Below are 12,130 nucleotides of genomic sequence, written 5' to 3'. Positions count from 1 at the left end.
ACGTGACGTTGCCAAAATATTGAAATATATTAAAATTTATTTTAATGTATATCCTAGTATGTTTTAATTTCCTTAAATTATACAGTGAAAATGTATACCTAGAGTCCGAATAATAAATCAAGTAGGAGTTAAATGGATGAATAACACCATTAAACTAGAGCTGCAAAAAAAGAAACAACTATGGAGGGAATTTAAGGAGAAAGGTGACCGGCAGGCGCATGAACAGTATAAAGCTCAGGCCAGATGGGTAACGAGTGTGGTAAGAAAAGCAAAAAAGGATTATGAAAGAACATTGGCCATGCAGGCTAAAGAGAATCCTAAACAGTTTTTTTTTGATGTGTTGCAAGTAAAAGAAAAAATGTATATGGCAGAATGATTTTAAAGAATGCCGATGGTAGGGAGGTAACCGAATCAGTTGATATAGTTGAATTACTGAGCGAGCACTTTGCAAGAGTATATCATCCAGGTGGGTGACATTGTAGAAATGAATGAACCAATAGATTATACGGGAATTGTGGTGAATGAGGTGGAGGTGAGTAGTCTATTCCATAACCTCAATGTCAATATATCTGTAGGATTGGATGGTATACCAGCTCGTGTTGTACGTGAAGCGGCTAAAGAATTGTCAGTACCCTTGACCATTTTGTTTAATCTGAGTCTCGGGTCTGGGTTAGTCCTGAGGGGGTGGAAAGAGGGGAAAATAGTTCCACTGCATAAAGGAGGTTCCATGACTACTGTTGTAAATTACCGACTGATTATCATATCAGGAATTGTTGTCAAGGTCTTGGAGAAACTAGCCAAGAGAAGATTACAGGATTGGATAGATGAAAATGGGATACTGTATGGGGGGCAACATGGTTTTGTGAATGGTAGATCATGCCTCAGTAACTTGCTCATGTTTTATAACACAGTGATGGCTGAACTGGATAAGGGTAATGGGTTTACAGTGATTCTACTGGACCTTGCCAAGACCTTTGAGAGGATACCACATGGAACTCTAATCAGTAAACTGGAGCAGATGGGGATGGATATAGGGTTAGTGAGATTGATTGGAGGGTGTTTGATGGAGAGATACCAGAGAGTGGTTTAAATCAGGAATGGAGTCCAAAAGATGGCTTGTGACTAGTGGTGTGCCGCAGGGTTCTCTTCTTGGACCACTACTTTTCAATTTGTTCATTAACGATATAGGAAAGGATCTGAGAGGAAGTGTTCACTTGTTTGCTGATGATGCAAAGTTGGGAAGCGCAATTGTGAGTGCACAGGATGTAAAAATTTGCAGGATGATTTGGATAGTCTGGAGGACTGGGCTAGGGAAAATGGATGTCAATTTAATGTGGCAAAGTGTAAGGTTATGCATTTTGGAGTGAAAAGATTAGCAGCAGTATATCACATTGGTGGAACTGTACTCCAGGAGATTGATGAGGCCAGGGATTTGGGAGTGTTGGTGGATAGGGAGTTGAAGTTTAGGGGGCGCATTGCAAAAGTGGCTAAATCAGCTCATCAAATCACTTGGTTACTGAAAAATACTTTAACAAGCAGAGACAAACAAGTTATTGTTCCTCTATATCGATCCCTGATAAGACCCCATCTGGACTACTGTGCCCAGATATGGTTGCCAGGGCTTCTTCTTGATGGGGAGGAGGTGGAGAGGATCCAGAGACGAGTGACCAAGATGGTGGCAGGTTTGTGGAATGAACCTTATGAGAACAGATTGAAGATTTGTGGGTTGCAAAAATTGGTTGATAGGCGGAAAAGGGCTGATATGATTGAGACATTCAAATTACTGAAGGGTTTCTATTAGATTAATCCAGAAGATATTTTTGAGAATAGGACTGGTGGTGGGAGGACTAGGGGCCATACATGGAAGCTGGGCAAGAGTGTGGTTAACAAGGGTGTTGGAGCTAAGTTTTTTACTTAGAGAGTGGTAAATGAGTGGAATAAGCTGCCAGAGTCTGTTGTGGGTGCTATGACCGTGAATGAGTTCAAGGCGAGGTATGATAGATACTGTGTGAATGTCGAATAGTTGTTCTTGACACGATGTTAGAGCCTTCTTCGATGAGTCTGTCAACTCCTTGGATTGCCTGAAATAATAATCATAATAATAATAGTTTCATTTTGATTTTCTCTAGGATGCCCAAGAAAGCTGTTCTGAATTCGAATCTAGTCACCGACTAAAGAAACTTTTCTTATCCTTTCTTTGACTGGTTCTCGAGTTAGTTGATTTTGGGCACAGGCAAGCGGGTTTTTTAACCTGGAAACTCGTTTTTTTTTGTCCCATAAATTAAAGAAAATCAACCATAGAACTCACACTATCTCAGACAAATAATATACTGCACTGTGTTAAGGTTAGGAACCACGAAATTATTATTATTATTGTACGGGCACCTCCATGGAGTTTGAAGACTCATCACAGGAGACTCAAACTATCCATGCAATCTGTCACATCCCTTTGAACCCATTAACAGACAAAGCACTCACAAATGACTCTGGCAATCCATTCCTCTTGGAGATTTACAACTCTCCAAGCAAAAAATCTAGTCTTCGCATCCCTACTAATCAAACCTTTATTCAACTTCCAGGGATAATCTCTTGTTCTTGCCCCTCCAGCCAAGTGCTGAAACATTTCCCCTGCATCAATCCTATAAAACCTTTTAAGAAACGTAAATGAATGTTTCTATCATATCTCCTCTTTTTCTCCTATCAACCTACTTCTGCAATCCACACACCCTCAAATCTATGTTCATAAGGGAACATTCCACACACCACTTATCATCTTGGTTACTTGCCTCTGAATCTTCTCCACCACTTCCTAATCCCCAAGAAACCCTGGAGACCAGACTTGAGCAGCACAGCAATTCAGATGTGGATGTATCAAGGCCTTATAAAGAGAAATAACTTCCTTATCTCTGCTTGTTAGTGTGTTCTTCAATAGCCAAGTAACCTTATGGACTACTTTAGAAAACTTAGCAATATGTCCTCTAAACTTTAACTCTCTGTCATCTCTACCATCCCTAAATTTCTAGCTTCCTCTATTTCATGGAGTACAGTGTCATCAGTGTGATAAACTGATTGTAATCTATTTATCCAAAGATTCATAACTTTATGTTTCTCCACATTAGACAGATACCCATGTGATAGTCTGTAAAATATCTTTGCAAAATCCAGCAGAATCATCGTATAGCCATTTCTTTTATCCAGTTCGCTATTACTTTATGATAAAGAGATGGTAAATTACTAAAGCATGACTGACCCTTCACAAAGACATGTTACTCAGGTCCAATACTCTCACACTCCTAGTCCCCTCCATCACATGCTGCCTTGAAGTAATTATCTTTCAATAGGTGTATAAATTCCCTTTTCTTCCTTCCATGTGATCTTTCTTCCTTCCAGTCTACATCTCAATAGTTGAAGTCCCCCATAATAATCACTCGACCTGTACTCGTACTAATTTGTTGATGTATGTCTTCCAGATCATCCATGGAATTCCCTGACCTATAGCAACAACCAACTGTATGTTTTGTCTTGCTGGCCTTAATCGCACACCAGACTGCTTCAAATGAAGCAGTCTGGTGTGAGATTAAGGCCTATCTCCTATTCGTTTTGGCTGCATTTCATCCACTGTCATCAGCCATACCCTTTCCCCAATCCTTACTTCTCTATCTTTCCTGAAAATACTAAACCCTTTGCATTCTGTCCCTGTAACATCATCTGCTGTTAGCCAAGTCTCACTAATGTCTATATCTTTTGGTGAGTTTGCACTAATCAATGCCAAAAACTCCTTCCTCTTGTTTGTGATACTTCTGGCATTAGTATAAAATAACTGCAGCATCCCTTTAGGCTTCCACTTTCCTTTACTTGCTGAATTGACAACCACTATTCAATATTTTTGCTTGAGAGACTAGATTCTGCACTTGGTCATTCTCACACTCGCTCACCTCTTGGGTGTCTTCACACCTGTTTCCACCCTAATTGCTTAAATTTTTCTGAATTTGTGCCTTCAGCATGCTTGGAAACAAAGTTCTCTATAAACACCTAACACCCAAACCATTTACATGTAGTCCATCAGTATTATACAAATCCTTGTTTCCATCAAATACAGACCACAGATCCTACATCATTCTTTTTGCACAACCTAATATAGACTCATTAACTAGCATTATTGTACAAATCCTTGTTTCCATCAAATGCAGACCACAGATCCTACATCATTCTTTTTGCACGACCCAATACAGACTCACTAGCTAGCAACACCCTCCTCCTTCTCAGTTCATCTCTATCATAGCATGGCAGGAGACTTACAGTCTTCACCTTCTCACTTTTCGGTTTTGCCTCTTCTAATAACTCCTTTACATTCTTCTTTATGGAATCCTTCGCACCTCTCAAATCATTTGTGCCAACCAAAATAATCATTTTCTTACCTCTCGACTTACCTTTTTGAATCTGCATGGTGTGACTAATATCCTGAATTTTTATACCCTTGTGACACTTGTGTCCCTCTCTTTGCTGGATGTTTTTTATAATTAGTGATAGTATTGGGCCAGCTATCTATGGCTACCAATGGAGATTTGGCTTCCTCTACAGTCTCCAAAAACAGATAGGGCTAAAAGGCATTATTAGATAGAGATCCTTCCAAAAAACAAATATGTGGTTATTTCTATCACTGAAACCTATCACTGCGAAACCAATTCCAAATTTGAAACTGCATAGAAGTTTTTTATTTATTTATTTGTAATGGTTGTTTTATTGTAAAAAACAGATAAATTAAATAGCTTTCAAACATAACATGTTTGCATAAAGTATCAAAAATATATTGTCGTTAACGTATAACAAACAATGAATTATATAAAGGGACTAAGTAAAAAAGTATCACCACTGAAACCAAAAAAAAAAAAAAGCAGTTGAAAATGGATTGGACAGCATGGAAATTCCAAGATTAAATTTGACATGAATCTTGGGAGTAAAAAATTAAAAGTAACTTGGCAGAGAATGGCAGAACAGGAAAGAAGAATGCCTTATTGGGAAAGTTGGAGAGAGGCAGAAATTAGTGGCATGAGACAGAGGTAACTGGAAGAAACAGATTTAGGTGTTATATGCTGGGGGCATGAAAATGATAAGTAAGTAATGTAAATTAGTAGGGTATTGTAATTTTGAACAATAAGATGTTTTTTGTTTTTTTTTCCCACACACAAGAGATCTTGAGACCTATAACATAACAGTGCCATATGTGGATATATATATATAAGTTTCCGCAATATATAATATATATATATGTTATCATTCATATTTACTCGGTAGATAATGTTATAAAAAATTAGTTTGAATGACTATATACCAAGAATGAAAAAGAATAATGTTTAATGTTAAGATACTACTAGTTTGAATAAATCGTGAAACAGAAATTGAAAATGAACATTTACTAAAAAGGACTTTTGTCAACAATGGTTTCTCTCTTACAAAGATTGATAAAGTTTTCTCTTTTCATCGCTCAACTTCTATTGAAGATTCTTCCCCCCCCCCCCCCCCCAAGAGCTTTTATATCGTTGTCATACATCTCTCTCTCCCCAAAACTAGCAAAAATTCTTAACAAATTCAACATTAGAACTTGTTTCACTATGTTTTCAAAACTTCGCTCCATACTAAGTAGACCTAAAGTGAAACATCTCCCTATTCAGTATCCAGGAGTATTATGGCCATACAGTTAAATCCATCCTTTTTACGTATGGAAGAACACCAAAGAGACATATCCTACAATAGGACCAGGGCCAGCGCTCTCTCTAGCCACGTTCTCTTCTCTATTAACTCGGATGAAGGCCGCAAACTTCTAATATCCATGTGTGTTATGATGAACTCAAAAGAAAGATTATCGAATCTAGAGACATATCCCTCGATTCATCCCATATTAACAACAGCCCTAGCTACAATCTTTCTGATGCACACATTGCCGCTGTCCAGTATTGGCGCACTCGTGACAGCTCATGCACATAGTCAATTTCAATTGGAACTCCAGCATGCATTCCTGTGTTAAAATGTACTATTGTCTTTTATACTAGATCTGTTGATGTAATTTTATCATGTCTCTGTTATTTTATATAATTCTTTGCCTGTGATACCTGAAGAAGTTGATTTATTCAACGAAACTAGTAGTATCTTAACATTAAACCTTATTCTTTTTCATTCTCGGTATATAGTCATTCTAACTAATTTTATACACACACACACACACACACACACACACACACACACACACACACACACACACACACACACACACACACACACACACACACACACACACACAGTACAGAGTAACGAGGGTATGAGGTGCCTATGGCAAGTGTCTAACTTGTGACCCCCCCAACGCAAGTGTCTAACTTCGCCCCCCCCCAACGCAAGTGTCTAACTTGCACCCCTAACCCAAATATGACAAAAATTTTGAAAAATTTAAATGTAACAAGTTAAATTTTACTAAATGCAATGTGCTAAATACTTATTATTAACCCCATCAAAATGAGTTGCAGTCTGTTGCAGAATTTGTGTGTCTAAAGCGGCGTATTGCCAAAATTTAAAAATACAATATAAAATAGTGGACTTTTATATCTATTTATTTATTTTTATTTTTTACGTTTTGTGCCCCAAACCTAGTTGTGCCCGTGTGCGGGCACCTCTTTCGCCACGTCCTCATTACGGCACTGTATATATATATTTTATGTGGTTCCCAACCATGAAGGTTATTTAGCAAACCTATAGTGCATTTGTACTATGGGTGGGATAAGGATTTTTTTTCCCACTCTTATCAATTATATATATATTTTTTGTAGTTTTTTTTCTTAATTTATTTTTACATAATCCAGAAACCTTGCTCTAGAGACCAAACATGGAACTTTTTCATGCCAGTTCAGGCCTCCAGTAAGCAGTAAGATGGTCTCACACTTGGCAATGAAATTCATCTCCACTTATAGATAGTCACAAACATCCATTCTCACAGTGGAATTTCAGCCCATGACCTGTTGGTTGGAGAGTAGGTGTGCTAACCACTTTGCCAACCAAGCTGGCAAAATATTGTCCCATGCCAGGAATCGAACCTGGGCTTCCTGGATGAAAGGCAGTATCCTTGACCACTAGATCATATGAGCACCACTAATAGCAATTCCTTTATTATGTTTCATAATATTATAAAGCACATTAATATTGCATATTATAGCTGCCGTAGTGCAATTGGAAGAACAGCAGAACATTGCACCCTTCAATTGGAAAAGACTTGGGTTCGATTCTTGTCATGACGAGGGGAATCCTTATATGAGATTTTTCAGTTGAAGGTGAGTTATTCATACGGTGTTAGCAGGGTTTTTCATCTTGCGTACAGACAAATCGGCCTTCAGAACATACTCAATTTACAGAAAATTTACAAAAAATACTGTTGTTAGTGATGATGGGAGATAGATGGCGTTGATAGTAGTAGTGTTGTAGTTGGAGAATTAAGTAGTAGTGGAGAGGATGAGATGTATTTAGCGAAGTAGAGTAGTGTGCCCTCACATGAGTCCTTGGGCTCCCTGGAGGTGTCACTTAATAATAATAGAGTAATAATAATAATAATATTATTATTATTATTATTATTATGATCTTAGGTTATAATTATCATTATTATTTGTTAGTGAATAATAATATTCTTGCAGAATAAAAATGGATTTTTCCTTCTTTCAGATATGTTATACTATGGAAGAAAGGTTATCAAGTACATTCATCAGTTTACAGTGATGTGACAATCAAAGTAAAGGGATTGGCATTTACAAACTATTCAAAACACAGTTTCATTCCAGCTTTTCAGATGCAGACTGAGATATACAATAGAGTATGGGACAGTGCTGACTTTGTTGTAACCCCAATGGTAAGTTTTTCTTTAGACTCTGCTAATATCTTCTTTTCACAATTATGCAGTACCATATTAACTTTGTGTTGCTTAATAATGGATTTAAACCTCATCAATGTTAAAATTAATGCAAAAAATCATTTAAAAACTCATGCTAAAAGTTCATAAACTTTCTCTCTTGTATATCTGATGAATATTTAGAGATGCAAGAGGGAAATAGGGCCAGTGGTTTTGAGGCAGTATGGTGTGAGATAGAGGTGAATAGAATCAAATACTTGGTGGGATGTTGTTATAGACCTGGTAATGTGGATGGTGGTGATAGTGAAATGTATAGTCAAATAAGCCAAGCAAATAAGAAAAGGGTGATCATTATGGGTGATTTTAATTATGGCAATATAGACTGGATTGAAGAGATAGCGACTGGAAGTAAAGAAAATGAGTTTCTTGAGTTTTTGAGGGATAACTACCTCAGACAGTATGTGACAGAGGGCACACGAGGATTAAGGGTCTTGGATTTGGTCATCTCATCGGAGGATGTAATTATAAATGAGGTGTCAAATCATCCACCAATTGGTGAAAGTGACCATGAGGTGATTACCTGGGTGGTTGCCAGCAGTGCAAGGACCCCTGTGAAAAAAGGGTATATGTGGAACTACAAGGGGGGTGATTATGAAGAGCTCAGGAGACAGCTTGCAGATGTAGCATGGAATGAGGAGTTAGCTGGAAAAGAGATCAATGCAGCTTGGGGGATTTTCAAAAACTATTTAGTAGATGCAATGTCTAAATGTATACCATGGGTGAGAAGGTTAAATAAGGTAGGTGTGAGATGGATGAATAAAGAGATTAAGCATGCAATACAGAAAAAAAAGGCATTGTGGAGACAGCATAAGAGAAGTGGAAGTAACCAATTTCATGAGGTCTACAAAGACCAGGCAAGGAGGGTGACTTGGTTGGTGAGAGTAGCTAAAGAGAGGTATGAACAGCAGTTAGCTAATGAAGCTAAAAAGAATCCTAGGGAGTTCTTTCGATATGTAGCCAGCAAAAGAAAGAATGATTATGGAAGGATGACATTGATTGGAGGAAATGGTATAAAGACAGCTGTTGCAGAATGTGTTGTGGAGATACTTAATGAGCAATTCATAAAGATCTTTCAATCTTGTGAATGTGACTTCATGGAGAGATTAAGAGCAGTTGATGATGGGGAGGAGAGACTGACTGTAAGTGAGCAAGAGGTGTTTGGGGAGTTGAGTAAACTAGATGTAAATAAGGCTGTGGGACTTGATAATATATCACCACGTATTCTGAAGGAGTGTGCCAGAGAGTTGACACCTGCCTTGACATATTTTTTTAATATGAGTCTTGCACTTGGTCAAGTTCCTAAAGAGTGGAAGGAGGGCAAGATTGTGCCACTTCATAAAGGAGGTGATCGAACTCAAGCATCAAACTATAGGCCTATCTGTGTGTCAGGTGTTGTGGTTAAGTTGTTGGAGAGGCTTGTGAGAGCTAGGATCCAGAGTTGGGTTGACAACAATGGTATAATCTTTGATGGACAGCATGGATTTGCTAAAGGGAGGTCATGTTTTAGTAATCTACTTACTTATTACAATAAAGTGACTGCTTCCTTGGACAGAGGAGAAGGATACACAGTAATATACTTGGATTTCGCAAAGGCTTTTGATAGAGTACCTCATGATAAGTTGACAGTCAAACTAGAGCAGATGGGGTTGGATATTAGATTAGTGCATTGGATTGGAGACTGGCTATCTGATAGGTATCAACAAGTTGTGTATGAGGGTGCAATATCCAGGAAAAGGAAAGTCACTAGTGGAGTGCCTCAGGGGTCTGTTTTAGGGCCATTACTATTTAACTTATATATTAATGATATTGGTGAAGATTTGGATGGAGATATTCAGTTGTTTGCAGATGATGCAAAGTTGGGACGAACCATAAAGAGTAGTGAAGATGTTGTGGCCTTGCAAGAAGACTTGAATAAATTGAGTGATTGGGCAAGCAAATGGGGATGTGAGTTCAATGTTGCAAAATGTAAAGTTTTAAAATTTGGAAAACAAAGATGGGATGCAGAATTTATGCTTGGTGAGAATATATTGTTGGAAGTAGAGGAAATAAGAGATCTGGGGGTGATAGTGGATAAGGATCTAAAATTTAGGGGACACATCGCCAAAATTGTGAAGACAACACAAAGACTTCTGGGAATGATGCGGAGGACACTGACATGTAGAAGTAGGGAGATACTTGTTCCAATGTATAAGGCTTTGATTAGGCCACACTTGGACTATTGTGCCCAGATTTGGTCACCGGGTTTTCAGAAGGATGAAGAGATGTTGGAAAGGGTCCAAAGGCGACTGACTAAGGTAGTTTCTGACCTCTGGAATGTTGAGTATGAGGAAAGATTGAAAAGATGTAATTTGCAGAGTCTCGTGGAGAGAAGGAAGAGGGGAGATATGATAGAGACCTACAAGTTGGTAAGGGGTTGTTATAGGATCAATGGTGGAGAAGTTCTACAGAGAATAGTGGGAGATCAGGGTAGAACCAGAGGTCATCCCTGGAAACTGTATAAGGAGGGTGTGAGTAAGGGAGTGAGAGGCAGGTTTTTTTCGTGCAGAGTTGTGAGTGATTGGAATGCCTTGCCTGAGAGCGTGGTGTCTGCAAGTAGTTTGAATGTGTTTAAGACACGGTATGATGAGATGTGTGTGTAAGATAAAAGGACCTCCTAGATGAGTCTTTGACTCCATGAGGTCTTGTTTAATAATAATAATAAATAATATATAAAAATATTTACTGATAAACAAATGTTTGGTATAATTTTATGATGACACAGCTAATACTATGATAAACCTTCCAGATGAAAATTATTGCAGTTCAGTATAATTCATATAAAAGATACATCAAATACTTGACTTTAAACCACTAGAACAAAAGAACAAAATTCTTTTTATTCTTTTTAATAGGATAATAGGAATAACATCCTAAAGTTCTGCAAAACCAAAGGAGCAGGGATCATAGCACAAACTAGTGCACTTGGAATGAAACCCCCACTTTGATTATTATTGAATTGTATCCAATTTTCTTTGGAAGAATTGCCTCCAGTTAGTTTCTTTTTTCTTTGTCATTTGAGTTTTTTAATTGTAAATTATTAGAGAAAAATGTCAGAAAAATTCCAGTGATAATATTTTAAGTATCAACCAAGAAGAGGATAAAGTTTTGCATAAAGTTTTTTGTTTTTTTTTCCCCATAGTCAGTGAATGCTAAATGTGCAAAGAATATATTATTATTATTACGGGTATCTCCATGGAGTCAGTAGACTCATCGCAAGAGACCCAAACTAGCAAAACAATATCTGTCATATCTCTTCTTGAATTCATTTACAGACGAAGAGTTCACAACTAAGCAGCAATGAATTCCACTCGTTCACTACCCTCCAGGCAAAAAACCTTGTTCTGACACATTTGTTAACCACACTCTTCTTTAATTTCCAGAGATGACCTCTTGTTCTTCCATCACTATCACACAGCTGAAACATTTCCCCTGCATCAATCCTATAAAAACCATTCAGTAATTTAAATGTTTCTATCATATCCCCTCTTCTTCGCCTATCGACCAATCTCTGCAATCCACAAGCTCTCAATCTATCAATGTAGGGGGCATTTTTTATATCACTCACCAACTTGGTCACTCTTCTCTGAACCCTCTCCACAGCCTCCTCATCTCCAAGGAATCCAGGTGACCAGACCTGAACACAGTAATCCAAATGTGGAAGTATCAATGCCTTATAAAGGGGAATAATAACCTCTTTATCTCTGGATGTCAGTGTGTTCCTCAACAACCAAGTAATCTATGTGCAATTTTGGACACCTTAGCAATGTGTCCTCTGAACTTCATCTCCCTATCTACCAACACCCCTAAGTCCCTAGCCTCATCAATCTCTTGGAGTACCTTTCCATCAATGTAGTACACAGCTGGTAATCTTTTAATCCCAAAATGCATGACTTTACACTTTTCCACATTGAACTGAAATCCATTATCTTTTGCCCATTTTACCAGCTTATTTAAATCATCCTGCAAACTTTCAACATCAGCTTGATTTTTTATTGCACTACACAACTTTGCATCATCCTTGCTAAGGCTTTTGACAGGATACCCCATAGAACACTATTACGCAAATTGGAGCAGATGGGAATGGATATTAAATTGGTGATATGGATAGGAGAATGGCTCAGGGAGAGATACCATAAGGTGGTGTAT

At 37.9% G+C, this 12,130-nt stretch overlaps 1 protein-coding gene across 5 annotated transcripts in view; it reads left to right on the top strand.

Annotated features, from left to right (window-relative positions):
• The window catches only part of LOC150095730 (P2X purinoceptor 4-like), a 173,643-nt gene that overhangs the window by 35,648 nt on the left and 125,865 nt on the right, over positions 1-12,130 (top strand). For all 5 annotated transcript variants that reach the window (XM_090410355.1, XM_090410353.1, XM_090410354.1 and 2 more), the window contains exon 2: positions 7,702-7,885. In XM_090410355.1, coding sequence (XP_090266481.1) covers positions 7,826-7,885 — 60 coding nt within the window. In that variant the 5' untranslated portion in view covers positions 7,702-7,825. The remainder of the gene's footprint in view (positions 1-7,701; positions 7,886-12,130) is intronic.

This window comes from Typopeltis vanoorti, chromosome 20 (assembly GCF_054136105.1).
Source record: "Typopeltis vanoorti isolate ZY-2024b chromosome 20, IOZ_Tvanoo_1.0, whole genome shotgun sequence".
NCBI classification, from domain to species: Eukaryota; Metazoa; Arthropoda; class Arachnida; order Uropygi; family Thelyphonidae; genus Typopeltis; species Typopeltis vanoorti.
Note: the sequence above shows the minus strand (reverse complement) of the source record. Positions and strands in the feature narration are given on the sequence as shown.